Genomic DNA, 17,949 nt, shown 5'->3' with positions numbered 1-17,949 from the left:
TGATTTGTTCAGTTAGACAATAAATGGTGCCATTTTGCTTCACTTCTCATTGCAACCAGAGCCTTTTGTAATTATTTCCACATTATTTTTGACTGCTATTTCTTATTCTGAGACTTTGATTCTTAGTTAACTTATTAGTACTTTTGAAAGATAGGGCAGGCTTTGTGTGTCTCCTAGCATTTCCTTTCTTTTCATTACTTTCCATAGTTTATCTCTCTGATAAACTATAACATTCATAATTAATTGTGCATACAGTGTCCCTCTTAACTATTAAACTTCTTGTTAACGTTATCCTACTAAAATGGATTTGATAGCATGTGTCCCCTCCAGCTACTCACTCTCTCACTCATCCATGCCACCTCTCAGGGAAACACAGCGCAGATGTGACTCTTTGTTGACGCCCTTCCTGTGTTCATCGACTCACCAATCAGGTTCAACAACACATCACACAATACACATCATTTATTACACACAGTTCACATACAAATCCACACATGAAATCATTAGCATTAAGACACTAATACACCAACATACAATTGCCTTTCTGTAATTTTGCAGTCACAGATTTTGTGATAAAGAATGTTTTATGTTTAAAATAATTTGCAAATTTCAGCTAATTTTTAGCACAACCATAAAACATTTGTTTTACATACATAATGTAAAAATTATTTTATCCAGTGTAAATAGATGAACATGTTTTCCACTCCTAGTACTTCTTTTATGGTCACCTTGTCCATGCGGCTCCACTCCTTCTCACTGACTTGAACTTATGCAGCGTCTTTTCTCTCTCAGGGACTGTCCAAGGACATCTTAATACTAACAATCTCAAGCCTTAGTTCCATGGCCTTCCTTATGCGGTGGCCCAGACTCTCAGTGCCTCCGATTCAAAAACAGTTCAGATCATGAATGAAAGCAAAAATGTTGGATAGCATGAAAGCATGTGAAGGCTGAGCCCACATCATGGCACAGAGTTTTCAAACTTTTAAGTACAGTCTTGCTTCTGTGTTCAACCTACTCCTGTATTTCATTTTTTAAGGAAACATGAAGGTTGCTAAATATTGACAACTCTGTCAAAAACAATAGCTTACAACTCTTGAATAATATTAATGAATGCTAATATGAAATGTTAGGCTTGGAGGAGACTATCTTAGAACCACCCCAGTAGTAAAGGACAGTGGTGTCTCTGCATTATGGCGACAAAAAGCAGATGAAGTTGTTCTGCAAAAATTAAATAAGTAATAAATTCCCTTTAATAATATTAAAAAATGTCGAAAATGGTGGTGCCCATGATAAACAAAATGGAAGCATGACAGCATTAGAAAAATAACAATAATAAAATAGTACTGTAACTTTACCAAAATATATTAACTAAAAATTTCTTATAAAGAACCCCCTAAAAAACATGACTGGGAGAAATGTACACAGTAAGCCACAGAGGAATTTAACTTATGTATGTACAATAAGCTTTGAAATTTCAATCATTCATTCTGAACTTGTTAATCCGTCACATTTCTTGAACTATTCTTCATTACTATAAAGGATTATTGCATAAGATGTTACTGACCTTTACTATATTCCATTGTTTCAGTCGCTTGTCAAACTGACAAAAACAAAAATTAATTGTGTTGACCTGATACACTGAAATAATCATTTTCACCATTTTGGTGTATAATGTCTCTTTAATTGTGGCCACATTGCAGATTTCAAAGAAGAAAGGAAAGCCCTCAGAGAAACAGTGTACCTGAAGATTAGAGAGCATTGCAGATACACCTTTGGCCTTGACTTTCAGGTAACCACACTAGCTGAGGTGAACAAACGTTATGTGTACAGCATTGTAATTGTTGAGCAATCTTAAATTCATTCATAGACATTTTCTGCAAGCAGCAGCCATGATGCTAAGAGCAAACATCTGAAGAATTTGCTCTCCCACAGGATTTATTTTAGGCAAGAATGGAGTGAGTGAATAATGTATGCTATATAAGAAGATTATTTCTGGCGGCCTGCAGATTTTCAATTTGGTAACCCATGGGGACACTGAGATAATGTACAACTCGTAATAGGCAGCAGTTTTGTGGGGGATTGCAGCTCAGGATGTTGGATTGGTAAGGCAGCAGTGCTAGGCTCTGCACCGCTATACCACCTAAAAATAATAATAATAATAATGAGACTCCTTAACCAACATGGCATTTTAACATTCCAAGCTCAACGTTTAGTCATATTGAGCCAACCCTCACACTCTCATACTATCAAAGCACATCCCTATTTAGTATCCCCTCCAATGTTGGTTCAGACTTTGCCCAGTGTTGCCAGGATATGGTCTGACTTCCTACAACATGGGGAAAAAATGGTTTGGAAGGTGGCCAGATATACATTTTTCCATCCAAAAACTACATTTTCTAGAGCCTTGCGTAGTCTGATCTTAAGTGGGTGTCCTGTTCTTACTTCTCCAACACTTATGTACCTTGGGGGAAAAAAAGGAACCAGAGTCCCCAAAGTCTGAGATGAAAAAGCTGCAAGTGTGAATGTTAGTGTGAGACAGATCTAGTGACATGCCGTGGTGGCATTTTTTCCAAAATTACTGAATCATGTTCCTTTGTGTACAGATACAGTTAGGGCCATAAATATTTGGACAGAGACAACTTTTTTTCAAATTTTGATTCTGTACATTGCCACAATGAATTTTAAATGAAACAACTCCGATGCAGTTGAAGTGCAGACTTTCAGCTTTAATTCAGTGGGTTGAAAAAAAGATTGCATAAAAATGTGAGGCAACTAAAGCATTTTTTAACACAATCCCTTCATTTCAGGGGCTCAAAAGTAATTGGACAAATTAAATAACTGGAAATAAAATGTTCATTTCTAATACTTGGTTGAAAACCCTTTGCTGGCAATGACAGCCTGAAGTCTTGAACTCATGGACATCACCAGATGCTGGGTTTCCTCCTTTTTAATGCTCTGCCAGGCCTTTGCTGCAGCGGCTTTCAGTTGCTGTTTGTTTGTTTGGGCCTTTCTGTCTGAAGTTTAGTCTTCAACAAGTGAAATGCATGCTCAATTGGGTTAAGATCAGGTGACTGACTTGGCCATTCAAGAATTTTCCACTTCTTTGCTTTAATAAACTTACTTTGGCTGTATGTTTTGGGTCATTGTCCATCTGTATCGTGAAATGCCGCCCAATCAATTTGACTGCATTTAGCTGGATTTGAGCAGACAGTATGTCTCTGAACACCTCAGAATTCATTCGGCTGCTTCTGTCCTGTGTCACATCATCAATAAACACTAGTGTCCCAGTGCCACTGGCAGCCATGCACGCTCAAGCCATCACACTGCCTCCACTGTGTTTTACAGATGATGTGGTATGCTTTGGATAATGAGCTGTTCCACGCCTTCTCCATACTTTTTTCTTGCCATCATTCTGGTAGAGGTTGATCTTGGTTTCATCTGTCCAAAGAATGTTTTTCCAGAACTGTGCTGGCTTTTTAGATGTTTTTAGCAAAGTCCAATCTAGCCTTTCTATTCTTGAGGCTTATGAGTGGCTTGCACCTTGCAGTGCACCCTCTGTATTTACTTTCATGCAGTCTTCTCTTTATGGTAGACTTGGATATCGATACGCCTACCCCCTGGAGAGTGTTGTTCACTTGGTTGGCTGTTGTGAAGGGGTTTCTCTTCACCATGGAAATGATTCTGCAATCATCCACCACTGTTGTCTTCTATGGATGTCCAGGTCTTTTTGTGTTGCTGAGTTCACCAGTACTTGCTTTCTTTTTTAGGATGTACCAAACTGTAGATTTTGCTACTCGTAATATTGTAGCAATTTTCGGATTGGTTTTTTCTGCTTTTGCAACTTAAAGATGGCTTCTTTCACCTGCGTGGAGAGCTCCTTTGACCGCATGTTGTCTGTTCACAGCAAAATCTTCCACATGCAAGCACCACACCTCAAGTCAACTCCAGGCCTTTTATCTGCTTAATTGATAATGACATAACGACGGACTTGCCCACACCTGCCCATGAAATAGCCTTTGAGTCAATTGTCCAATTACTTTTGAGCCCCTGAAATGAAGGGATTGTGTTAAAAAATGCTTTAGTTGCCTCACATTTTTATGTAATCTTTTTGTTCAACCCTCTGAATTAAAGCTGAAAGTCTGCACTTCAACTGCATCTGAGTTGTTTCATTTAAAATTCATTGTGGTAATGTACAGAACCAAAATTAGAAAAAAGTTGTCTCTGTCCAAATATTTATGGACCTAACTGTATATCCATGTGACGAGTGGAAGGGCCATTCAGCAGTGATGATTCAAGTGGAACTTTTTAATAGTCCTTTTATTTTTGTATACTCCTCTTGTTGTTTTTCCTTTTGGTAATTTACTCTTAATGACTCTTGAAAAGTTAATTATTTTCAAATTAATTAAAAATCTACTTTATATATAACCCTAGAAACAGTAAAATGATCTGAATACGTAGAGCTGTTTGGAAAGCCTCAACAGCTAAGATGTTCCTTCATCTGATTTTCCCCTTTTTTTCAATCTGTCTTTAATGTATTTTTTCAAGGTTACTTTGTTTATTTCAATGATTCAAGCATTCATTGCCTTTTTGTGTTAGTTTTTATTTATAAGATATATTAAGGTATGATGGGTGACTCACAAAATAAACTTAAGATTTAGTGATTGACAAATAACAATGTATTATTCTTTTTTTTGTAGGTCATTGATATGTATGAGGGAGTGGACCCTGATGATGTTAATGATGATCAAGTCCGTCAAGTCCGGATGGAAGTTCTGCAGGAATGTCTGGAGAGCTCAGCTGGGCCCTACTTCTTAGTGAGTGCGTTACGAAACAGGCCGGCAAATACGTAGCACAGTCCAGTCTTACTCTAGGCACCGGGGCAGTTTGATTTCTCCCTCCCTCATCTACCAAAAACATTTGTCTGTAGTATGAATAAAACTTTTGATGATCACAAAACACTTCAATTAGAAAGTCACACATTTACCGTATCAACTTTTTATTGGATTTTTAAACTTAAGGGAATGTTACATTGTTTTAAAACAGTTTGTTAGGCTGTTTGGTGTAGAAAAGTTTTTGAACTGTTTTTGTCTCCCTACTGTCTTTCTTTTTGCAAAGTGGTTGCAACCAGAAATTTAAATGAAAAGCAATATATACTGCAGGTAATAATTAAAAAAAAATTCCAAAACTAGAAGAAAAAGTTTTTTTTGTTGCTAAGTGGTGCCTGGTTTCCTCCAGAGGTGATGCTTAGAGTTCAGGACAAACAGTTCAACCTTGGTTTCATCAGACCAAAGAATTTTGTTTTGTGCGTCTCTTAGTTGTCTTTTTTGCAAAGTCCAAGCAGACTTCTATGTGTCTTCTGGTCACTCTGCCATAAAGCGTAGATTAGTGGAGTGTTGCAGTGATGGTTGTCCTTGTGAAATTTTCTCCTATCTCCACCCATGTTCTCTGGAGCTTAGCCAGAGTGACCATTGTTTTCCTGGTCACCTTTCCTACCATGGCCTTTTTTTTTTTCTTTTTTTAATGATTTCTAATTCTGGCTGGGTGACCACCTGTAGGAAGAGTCATGTTTGTTCCAAACTTCTCCATTTAAGAATTACGAGGCTGTTATGCTATTCGGAGCCTTTAAAGCAGCAAGAATTTTTGTGCCTCAACACAATCCTGTTTCTGAGCTCTGCAGGCAGTTCCTTCAAATACATGGCTTTTTGTTCTAATAACACCTTGTCAACTGTGGGACCTCACATAGGCAGGTCTGTGCCTTTTCTAATAATGTCCAGTCAATTGAAATTATAACAAGTAGACTCCAAGCAAGGTGTTAAAACAGTTCAGTGTTGAGCAATGGAATGGGACGCACCAGAGCCAATTCCAGATTTAATAGCAAAGGGTCTGAATACTTGTGTCAATGGGACATTTCAGTTTTTTAATTTTTTGCCAGATTTGCAAAAATTCCACCTTGTTGACTTGCATCATGAATTCTCTGTAATAAATTTGAGTGGAGCAACATGTATACTTTAGGTCCAAGCAATGCTTTTGCATGAATGAATGAATGAATGAATGAAGTTAATATGAAGATGTCTGAATGCTTTCTGAAGGTACTGACTATACCTAGCATTCATATACTTACGTCCACAGTTTACAGCCATTTTCTATTAATCTTAACACTCCTAGAGAATTCTTTTTCAGGGTACCATTTTGCATATTTTGCATTTGCAGCTCTCTGGTGGCCCATTTCTGCCAACATGTGTATGTAAAATAGCTATTTAGCCTCAAGTTTTAACCTTTTACTCTCTAGTACATCCTCCCCTGGTATTGTACACACACTTTATGTCCCTAACAACTCATCCATTCATACCACTTGCCCTGATTACAGAGGAAGATGCCTTTCAATGCACAAGGCTCAGTGTTCCATAATGTTGAACTCCTCGCCCCGTCAACTATTTGAGCTGATTAAGTCTTTAAAGTGACGCCCTAACACCTTGAATGTGTGCTATACTGTAGTAATTAAGCATTATTGTAGTGCTGTTCATGGTGAACACCATGCCCAGACATATCACTTGCACATTACAATGGTTTACTCCCAAATCTAATTATACAAAAAAGCAGACAATAAGTAGGCATGGGACAAGATCTCAAATGCTGACTGCATTCTAGAAAGGATATATTCTAATAGTAATATTTCTAGATGAGAGTTTTACAATTGTAGTTCTACTTAAATAATTATAAATCTATTCTCTTACTCAGGAAATCTGAACTATTTACTCTTCTTAACTGGAAGAAGAGTAAAATACTCTTATTTCTTTCCACAGATGCTTCAAAAATAATTTTCAGACTGTCCTTCAGTGACGGCATCACAGAATGGTGGAAGATAAATAACTAATTTACAATTTACAATTTACTTTCGTTATCAATCCGAATGTGTTCTTGCTCTGTGCATAAAACATCCCCACCTCTCACTTGTACGCCACACTGGTTCTGTTTGTTCACAGCGTAATTACATTAAACTAATAATTAGAACACAGCTTATCAGTGCATCTATTCTATGTTCTTGTCTAGATGATGCTTATAAATAATTATATGTGAAAAATGACTGCTGTTTCTCTATATATGAATAAATCTAGGCAAAATGTATCTTAATTTTTCTCTATACATTATTTTAATTTTTTATTTAAATAGGTTAACATATTCAAATATGTTGGAGGGCGGCAAATTAAAGCACCGCTCCGCCCTGAGCGGCACGAACTCTAGCTTCGCCACTGTATGTATGTATGTGTGTGTGTGTGTGTGTGTGTGTGTGTGTATGTATATATATATATATATATATATATATGTATGTATGTATGTATGTATGTATGTATGTATGTATGTATGTATGTATGTACAGTACAGGCCAAAAGTTTGGACACACCTTCTCATTCAATGTGTTTTCTTTATTTTCATGACCATTTACATTGGTAGATTCTCACTGAAGGCATCAAAACTATGAATGAACACATGTGGAGTTATGTACTTAACAAAAAAAGGTGAAATAACTGAAAACGTTTTGTATTCTAGTTTCTTCAAAATAGCCACCCTTTGCTCTGATTACTGCTTTGCACACTCTTGGCATTCTCTCGATGAGCTTCAACAGGTAGTCACCTGAAATGGTTTTCACTTCACAGGTGTGCCTTATCAGGGTTATTTAGTGGAATTTCTTGCTTTATCAATGGGGTTGGGACCAGCAGTTGTGTTGTGCAGAAGTCAGGTTAGTTGGACGATCATTTATTTTTCAACAGGACAATGACCCCAAACACACCTCCAGGCTGTGTAAGGGCTATTTGACCAAGAAGAAGTGTGATGGAGTGCTGTAAATGGTCATGAAAATAAAGAAAACACATTGAATGAGGAGGTGTGTCCAGACTTTTGGCCTGTACTGTATGTATGTATGTATGTATGTATGTATGTATGTGTGTGTGTGTTTATATATATATATATATATATATATATATATATATATATATATATATATATATAATGTGTATATATATAATTCTCAATCTTTCTGTTAGAGCAAAAGTTGCCATTATCAGCTGAAGTAATACTGAATTACAGTAATAGCATAACATATCCACATATATCCACTAGATGGCAACAATGGGTCAACTGTTTGCCTTATTGGAAAAGAATTGTACTTTATGTAGAATCCATCTTATCTTATCTTAGATTCTTATTCTTAAATATATCCATTTGAGTCTAACTTTCAGTATAGGTTAATAAAACTTTAAATGTTCTATGTATAAATATTTAGAAAAAAACAAACTGAGACAACATCACTCAAAGTTGTGCCTTTTAACCACAATGACTCAAGAACACAACATGAAATTGGCAACATTTTTATTTCAAAAGGATTAGGAACAATTGTGCAACAAAATAACACCAATTTTAAGTGTTTATGTTGGCCACAATAATTACTGAGAATTTGAAAATATGTAAGCATGTTGACAAAGAACAGGATTTTTACATTTGCCACTTGGTAACTAATGGTTGATCAAATCAAAATTCTGCTCAGTGTTTTCTCATTGCTAATTTTATGATGTACAAAAAAGAACAAATGACCCATTCTTGCTTAAGCTGGAGTACCAAAGGTCTTTTGAGATGGCAGGAGTGAGAAGTCAAACAACTCTTGAGGACCCACCAGGAGTGCTGCTCAGGGAGGAGGAGAGTGTGTGTGCGATCAAGTTGTACATTATGCCTGTGAAGCATTCCACGTGCTCTATAACATTTCAATATTATTACTGAACTACTGAGACGATTATTATTATTAGTGTTCTACGTATTGTTATTTTCTGCATAATTATTTCTGTTTCTCTAAATCTTACACTTAATTCCATAAATAATGTTCACTTCCTAAGGGCTTACTAAGCTCAAAAGCACTAGAAACTAGATTATATTAAAACAAATACGTCTTTCTGCTGCAATATAAGGTCATAATTGTCAAATCTTCTTTTTATTTATTTTCCATATGTAACATAAATTGTATTGCTCTTCTGAGGAAAGCCTGGTAGAACAGCTCTTTTACATAATATGACTCATTGTTAGAAAAAAATATTTAATAAACAAAATGTTTGGAGTAAATTAACAACAACATAAAATGTTCCTACTTACAAAACAGATAATCTAGTCTCCAAACATACCTGAATGTTCCACCAGACATGCATTTTCTAACCTTTGTTTTCCTTTTCCTTTGAATCCTGGTGTTAGGCACTCATTAGAGAACAATATGGCAGTCCTTGTTTACCTGCGAGAATTGAAGCCTCTGAGTTTGAGGAGATTCTTCAAGTAGCTCAGGAGGAGAGTTTGAACACCAGAGTTCTGACAAAATGGTACCAGAGAGATGAGAACGCAGTTCCTCCTGCATACTGTCTACTGCCCAAGAAGACACTGCTTCCACACTACTATAGTCAGGTAAGGCCTGCCATTTAGGTGTAGAATATGCAAGCCAATCCTTGGCATGTAATAAACAGCAAAAATAGATGCTTTCTAAATTCGGTTTGAGCTTGTTCACTAGCAGCATAGCTAGTTTTCGCCTTTAATGTTTTAAATTAAATGTTGGTAGTCAAAATCCTCAGCAGAAACAAATGTTTAGTAAGTTCTTTTTATATCTGTATTTTTTGTTTTCTTTTATAATAGTGTAAATGTCCAAATGACAGCACACCTCTATAATTTGGAGGCCCAGACCCTAGGACTCATCCTTAATCAGAACAAAATGGAAACATCCATCCATTCATCCATCCATGTACTAACCTGCTTCATCCTGAGCTGAGTTGTGTGAGAGCTGGAGCCAACCCCAGAAAGCTCAGGGCACAAGGCAGGGACAATCTCTGGACAGGGTCCCAGTCAATTACAGGGCAAACACACTTGCTTACCACACAGGCCAATTTAGCATCACCAATCCATCTAACCTAAAGGTATCTAGACTTTGAGAGGAAACCCATGCTGATATGGGGACAACATGTAAACTCTACACATGTACTACCCAGGATGTGAACACTGGTCTTCTTACTGGGAGAGAGCAGCACGACCACTGTGCCACCATGCCACCCTAATAGAAAGCAATTAAATAAAAAATTCTATTGCTAAGCAATTAACAAAATTGAAGGAGAGTTAGCAAAAATAAAAACAAAAACATCTGAGAAAAATGATTACCAGTTGAAAAGATACTGCCATGACAGACTTTGGCCTATGACCAGGGAAAATGGGTGAATGTACAGAACTTTTATAAACTGATACCCTTCCCCTTTTACTTATAGGCAATCTATTCTGTATTCTCTATCAAGTTGGCTGAAATGATTCTCGCAAAAGAACCCTATGTTGTATCTAATATATAGTATTGTCTTTAATTTTGGTTGCTTTCCATTTTACATTACAGTGAAAGAGTTACAGGTTTGGTAGACATATAGTGCTATTTATTCCAATCAGATCTGACATAACATAACGTACTGTTATCAAATGTACATAATCCAGTTAAGGGGCCCCGAGTCTATCCCAGCGGCACTGGGTACAGGGCAGGAAACAGCCCTAGACAAGGTCCTGCCGCATACATACCCACACTCACACTCAATCCATTTTGAATCTCCACTTCATTTAACTTCGACATCTTAAGGAATGTGGGGAGTACCTACAGAAAAACCCAACACAAACACAGGGGATGTGCAAATTCTACATGAAATAATGACCATGCACAGGGTTCAAACACAACATATTGGATCTGTAAAGAGGCACTGCACTACCATGATGCACCTGACATATTGGTTTATGAAATATAAAATAATGAGTTTTTTAGTGATTGGGAGGGATGATCTACCTGATCTGAGCCTGAGTGTGTGGTGTTATGGGTCCACAGCTCGTTGTGCAAAAGCCATTCGTTTTAAATAAATGATCGCGGCTTAGCGAGGGGACGTTGGGCCATAGTGGGCCGCGGGGCGATCTGTAGGGTGGCCGTTTCTCACCTAGTGCACAGGTGAGGAACTGCCCACATTCGTGATTGTCCCGTGGCTAATGCTGCAGCTGCTGTGGCCCTCGCCATTTAAAAAGAAGCGCGAGTTGGTTTTGAGGAGGATGAAAAACAGAACGAGATGAGGAAAAAAGAAAGGAGTGAGTGAGGAAGCAGGCGGTGCAGGAGAAACAGACACGCGGAACGTGTGGTGAGCGTGCGATCGAGCGCTCGTGGGCAGCTGCGAGGAAGCTGGGTGTTAGGCCGACACCCAGGCGTTTGAGTTGATGTTGCTCCCGCTGAGTGACCAGGTGAAAGCGACGAGCCGCAGAAGGCCACGGAAAGGCAGCGGAAGTCGGGAGGCTTGGTGGTGGAGTCCCCAATGTGTGCGTCCTGGCCATTGGTGGAAACTAAGTCTCGGGGACTGGGATGAGAGCCAAACCGAAGCCAGGGATCGAGAGGTCTCCAGTCTCGCGTGTGTGTAAGAGGAGGGCAGCTGCAGAGAGCGTCTTGCCTGCTGCTAAGCCCAAACGGGATAAGCAGGTGAGACGCTAATAGAAACGATGCACCGGATTTGTTGTTGTTTTAAAGACTGCTTCCTTGAGAAGATTTTAACCTCTAGTTTTTAAGGATTGTGTTTTTTTCTATTTATTGATTTTAACCTCCACATTCTTTTATTGGATCATTTATTTATTGAATTTGAAACTCCTGCACTATTTATGGAACACTGTTTTGATTGTTTCTTTTAATAAAAGCACTGGTGCATTTTTTTTGCACCACCCCTTGCTCAAGTGTTTATTTGCCTCCACTGACTAGCTCACTCGGTTACGTTATCGACGGTGTTGGGTTCAAGTGCTTCCAAAAATCAGATGGGAGTGTGGAGCCAGAACCCACATCGTCACAGAGTGGTGCTTTGTTTTTGGACTCCTGTGCTAGTCAGAATTAGTCCATAATGAACGCTGTGTTGAAGCATAAGGGTATTCATAAATGCAATTGGCACCAGAGCACCATAGGCCATAAGCTGATTATCAATTTCATAGTCGTGTCATCAAATTTAAAACTGCATGTCCTGGACACACGGGTGAGAAGAGGGGCTGAGCTATCAACTTATCACTGCCTGGTTGCGAGTTGGATTAGCTGACAGACCAGGCAGACCTAATCAAGAATATAGTGAGGGTGTGCTGGAAACATTTGGCAGATGTCTTGGTCCAGGACATATTTTTTTGCATTCCAAAGGGAGGCTGGGGACATTGAACCTGAATGGGCCAATATCTGTGACTCCATTACTGAGGTGGCTGTGCAGAGCTGCGGACATAAGGTCATTGGTGACTTTCATGATGGCAATCCTGAACCCAGTGGTGGGATACAACAGTAAAGGAAACCATTAGACTGAAGAAGTTTGTTTAACTTGTGGGACCCAGAGGCAGTTGACAGGCCAAGTGGAGTGCGGCAATGGCAGTGGCGGGTGCAAAAACTCAGGTGTGGGAGGAGTTCTGTGAGCCTATAAAAAAATGACTTTCAATCGGCCTCAAAGTGATTCTAGCAAACTGTTAGGCGACTCAGGAGGGAGAAACAATGCTTCACTAATGTGGTTTTAAGCAGGAATGGAGTGTGGCTGACCTCACCAGGGGTTATAGTCAGCCTGTGAAAGGAGCACTTTGAGGACCTTCTAAATCCCACTGACACACCTTCCTATGAGGAAACAGAGTCAGAGGACTTGGGGGAGGAAACTCCCATCACTGGAGCTGAGGTCACTGAAGTAGTTAAAGAAATCCTCAGTGACAGGCACCAAAGATGGATGATATTCCCTCTGAGTTCTTAAAGATTCTGGATGCTGTTGGGCTGTCTTGACTCTGGGAATAGAACCTCTGGATCGGCAAACGGGAGTGGTGTTCCCCATCTTTAAGAAAGGGCACTGGAGTGTGTACTCAACCTTTAGGGGGATTACACTCCTCAGGCTCCCTGAGAAGACCTATGTCAGAGTTCTGGATGGGGGATCCATCTGTTGGTTAAGCCTCAGATTCAAGAGGAACAATGGGTATTTCTTCCTGGTTGCAATAGACTGGACTAGTTTTTATCCTCACAAAGATTCTGGAGGATTCATGGTATATGAGCTCATACCATAAGTGTCCTTTGAGGGGTGTTTGGGACTGCGGGGTACTATTTGGCCCCTATACAACTTGAGTGATAGTTTGGTTTGCTTTGCTGGCAGTAAGTCAGATTCATTCCCTGTGGGTGAAACTCCATGAGGACTGACCTTTGTCAACAATTCTGTTTGTAATTTTTAATGGACAGAATTTCTAAGTGCAGCCAAGGAGTGGAGGGTGAACTCAGGATCCCATCTTTGTTTTTTTGCAGATGATGTGGTCATACTGACTTCATCTAGCTGTTAGTTTCTATATATATATACACTGGGGCAATTTGCAGCCGGGATTAGGATCAGCACCTAGTCTAAGGTCATGGTTCCTAGGCAGAAAAGAGTGGAGTGCCTACTTCGGGTTGGGTTTGAGGTGCTGCCTCTACTGGAGGTATCTCAGGATCTTGAGTGAAGGAAGAAGGGAGCAGGAGAATGACTGGCTGATTTGAGTAACGTATGCAGATATTGTATTGGTCAGTTGTGGTGAACAGGGAGCCCTCACTTATAGTCACAAGCTTTAGGTAGTGACTGAAATAAATAGATAGTGGGTACAAGAATCAGAAATTAATTTCATTAGCAGGCTGTCTGGGCTCAACCTTAGAGAGGGGGTGAGGAATGCAGATGTCTGTTGAAAGGGACCAGTTGAGGTGATTCAGGCATCAGATTAGGATGCCTCCAGAAGGCCTTCCAGGGGAGGTAATCCAGGCATGTCCAACTGGGAGGAGACCTTGAGGCAGACCTAGTACATGTTGGAGAGATTATAACACCTCAGTTTCCCTCCCAAGAAATTGGAGGGGGTGGTGGAGAAAAGGGGTTATACTGTAAAATTGTGCTCTCTTCATGTGGGTTCTCTCATAGACTCAAACCCACAACCTTTTAATTCAGCAACTGTTTCTTGATTTTTTTTCTGGAACTTTAGTTTCTAAGCACAAATGATGTTCTGTTGAATTATTCTTTCTTCCCACCGCCACAATATTTCCTGTGTCACTAGCTGCCACATAGTCTTAAAGTGTAGTACTGTAAATTGATGGCCTGTGGAGAGTCTGGACCTACCCTGGCAGTATTAGCCATAAGGCAGAAACCATCCATGAAGAGGGCACCAGCCAATCACAAAGCCCACTCATATACACGTCCATACATAACCAATTTTGATTCACCAATCAATGCAGCCTAGTCATTTTTGGGGAGTTGGGAGGAAAACAGAAGTACCAAAAGAAAAATATGTTATGGATTAGGGAAGAATGTAAAAATTCCAAATAGAATTTTTATAAGAAACGCTTCACCTCTTTGTATCGAAAAAAAGTAAAGAAATAGCCATCCATCTATTTTCTAAACCTGCTTAATCCAGGACAAGAGCTAAGGGCACAAAGTATCATTCCTCTGCACGCACTTCAGAAGAGGCATGTGCAGATATCATTTGTTTTATCCACTGTCTGACAAAACAGGTTCTAATTCCATTTAAACCTTAAATTCGCTGTTTGTCTTTCTCCACAATGCTTTATCCAGGCTCAAAATGAAAAACAAATTCTTCGTCTTCATGTTCTAGTTTGTTTTACAGACACACAGAGCATGTATAGTTATTACAGTTACTATTTATTCAATAGATATAGCAGTGTGTTCTTAAAAAGCAATGCTAATTTCAATTATATTCTTGATGAGCAATTATTGAAAATGTACATTTGCTAATGGTATGAACCGCACCAACATTTCTGTGATTTTTCTCCAATTCTTTATTATACCAACAATCAGACAAACACCCATGCTAATTCAAACTTAGTCAAGCTAGAGCTGGCAGTTAAAAAAAAATGGATGAATGAAATGATCACTATAGGGATGCTCGCATTTATCAGATGTTTGTACTATGGGAAAACACCTCTGGTTATTATTAGCCATATTTCTATGTTCTATCCGTATTTGTCTGTATTTTTGTTATAGAGTCAGTGCCCTTGGCATATGTAAATCTACAGTGAAGAATGAATACAATGTTAGACTATACCCACTGTGACAGATAGGGGGCGCTATCGCTCCCTTGAACCCTTGACCAAGACATCAGACACGAGGTAAAAGTCCAAATATTGACTTTATTTATACAACACAGTGCAGAAAGCACCCTCCTCTCCACAATACTATATACTATATAATAAATATACTATAATCCACAATAAACAATAATCCTCCACACCCTGACGCGTTGCCACCCTTCCACCCAGCTCAGCTCGCCGTCTGGGAGCTGTCACAGTCCTTTTATAGTTCCTGACCCGGAAGTGTTCCAATTCCCAGTTCATGTGATCCTTATCACTTCCAGGTCAGATAAAAAGTCCTTTTCTTCATCCCGGAAGTATGTCATTTCTGCTGTCGCTTTGCCTATGACGCACTTCCGGGTTATAGGGCACATATAACTCTTTACTCCTCCCTGCAGCTCCCTCTAGCAGCCCCTGTGGTATCCAGCAAGGCTGTGGATGAAAACTCCATTGTCCATGATTCCCTGCTGGTCTTCGGGGCACCTCCACACTGCAGGGAGGGCTCCATCTGGCAGCCTGGGGGTATTGGCCGGGATAACAAGCCAGCCATAGACCACACCACTTTAATATATCATCTGAGCTGTGTAATTTGTGCAGTCAATTAAAATGCTTTTCACATGTACATTATAAGGCCATCAGTATGCAGACACCCCTCTGAAGTGTTTCATTGCTAACACATTAAATCACACACACAGCAATATAATCTCCAATGACTAACACGGGCGTTACACTTGGTTGTACTGGAGAGTTCACTGACTTTAAAGGTGGCACTGTCATAGGCTGTCACGTTTGCCACAAGTCAGTGTGTGAAATTTCTAGATCTGTCCCAGTCAACTATAAATGCTATTATTGTTAAGTGGAAGCATTTAGGAGCAACAACAGCTCAGTCATGAATTGGTAGACCACGTAACCTCATAGAGTGGGGCGGCTGAGTGCTGAAGCACATAGCATTTAAAAATTACCTTTCCTCTGTTGCATCACTCACGACACAGTTCCAGATTGCCTCTGGAAGCAATATTACTAAAAAAAACTCTGTGTTAGGAGCTTCATGAAATGGGCTTCCAAGGCCGAGCAGCTTCACTCAAGTCTAAGATCAATGCCAAGCATCAGTTGGAGTGGTGTAAAGCACCTCGCTACTGGACAGTGGAGCAGTAGAAACATGTTCTCTGGAGTAATGAATCCTGCTTCACTCTCTCGCAGTCTAACAGACAACTCTGGGATTGGCAGATACCAGAGGAGGGCTACTTTCTGGAGTGCATAGTGCCTACAGGAGAGTTTGGTAGAGGAGGGATAGTCTGGGCCTATTTCTCAGGGTTTGGGCTAGGCTCCTTGGTTCCAGTGAAAGGGTACTGTTAATGCTGCAGCATACAAAGACATTTCAGACAACTGTGTGTTTCCATCTTTTTGGGAACAGTTTGGAGAAGGCATTTTTCTGTTACAGCATAGAAGTGCCCCTATACACAAAGCCAGGTCCCGAAAGACATGGCTACACAAGTATGTTGTGAAGAAACATGAGTGGCCTAAACAGAGTCCTGACTTCATCCCTATTGAGCACCTTTGTGATGAAACTGAATGCTGATTGCAAGTCAGATCATCTTGTTCAACATCAGCACTTGAACTCACAAGTCCTCTTTTGGCTGAATGGGCACCAGGTCTCTCAGACAAATTCCAAAATGTTGTTAAAACCATTGCCAGATGACTTAAGACTGCTATGCCTGCAAAGTCTGGGGTTTGGGGGGGGGCGCGCAACTCCACATTAATGCCCATCAAGTTCATATAGGTGTGATGGTCAGGAGTTCACAAAAATGTGGCCATATGTTGCATTTGAAAAGTAAGCAATGATCTCTTTAAGAAGGCCTATTCATAATTTCTTTATACCTTCATTTTTTTTTCTACTCATTAAAATACTTTTTCCTTTTTTCCTTCTCAGACAGAAATCAAAACAAAAGAACGAGATCACTCTGAATGGCGCAAGGATTTTGAAGAAATGAAGTTGATTTTTAACGCTGTGGTAACAACCTGCATTGAAAAGGGAACAATAATGGAAGAGAATGGAAAAAAATATTTCACATCTGGTAATAAAAATAAAAATTCTTAATAATCAGGCTACCCCAAAATATGATTCTGGAAATGGCTGCCTGTCAGTGCAATCTAGCTAAACCCAGCAATGGCACACCAAATTTTAATGTACCGGCTGTGGACACTAGAGGGCATGGTCGCTCCTCAAACCCAACACACAGACACTGAGGACACAAGTTAAAAGCACCAAGAGCTCGTTGATTTTTGTCAAGCTCTTCACAAGGCTTTCCACCACAATTGGCACAAGTAAATAAACAATAAAGCACACAGTTTTTCTTTCTCTCTCTCTCTCTCTCTCTGTTTCTTCCTTCTCCGCTCCTCCCAACAAGGTTTGTCTACCATTAACCCGACACTGGCTCTCCAACTGGGTTTATGGACATCCATTTTATATTGGCCAACCCGGAAGTGCTTACACTCTTCCACTCTCTTTGGGCTGCCAGCACTACCGGGTTAGGCGAAAACCTCATTGTATATAAGTCCTCTAAAGCATCCCCTGGCGGTACCCACAGCACCCAACAGGGCTGAGGTAACGAATTCCAAGTCCCATATTGCCCTGCAGGAATCCATGGCACTGCTATAATTCTGTAGAGTTGCCATCTAGCGTCTCAATGGAGGCAGTGACTTAAAGAAGCTGCCTTCGCCCCCATCCTTCCATATCCTGGGCGTCCCGGCCATCTCTTACACAGTCTAAATTTGCCTTGCATAATTTTCTGAGCATCAGTTTTTATAGTAAAAATAATAATAAT

General features: G+C 39.7%; 1 protein-coding gene across 3 annotated transcripts in view; it reads left to right on the top strand.

Moving 5' to 3' along the window:
* The window catches only part of LOC120523190 (NACHT and WD repeat domain-containing protein 2-like), a 51,066-nt gene that overhangs the window by 14,801 nt on the left and 18,316 nt on the right, over positions 1 to 17,949 (top strand). The window contains exons 2-5 of one of the 3 annotated variants that reach the window (XM_039744238.1): positions 1,701 to 1,789; positions 4,698 to 4,814; positions 9,235 to 9,438; positions 17,055 to 17,199. In XM_039744238.1, the coding sequence (XP_039600172.1) occupies positions 1,701 to 1,789; positions 4,698 to 4,814; positions 9,235 to 9,438; positions 17,055 to 17,199 (555 nt within the window). Of the gene's footprint in view, positions 1 to 1,700; positions 1,790 to 4,697; positions 4,815 to 9,234; positions 9,439 to 17,054; positions 17,200 to 17,949 lie in introns of those variants that run through there. The other 2 variants (XM_039744239.1, XM_039744240.1) reach the window with 2 other exon arrangements.

Source organism: Polypterus senegalus, chromosome 2, assembly GCF_016835505.1.
Source record: "Polypterus senegalus isolate Bchr_013 chromosome 2, ASM1683550v1, whole genome shotgun sequence".
Classification (NCBI taxonomy): Eukaryota; Metazoa; Chordata; class Cladistia; order Polypteriformes; family Polypteridae; genus Polypterus; species Polypterus senegalus.
Note: the sequence above shows the minus strand (reverse complement) of the source record. Positions and strands in the feature narration are given on the sequence as shown.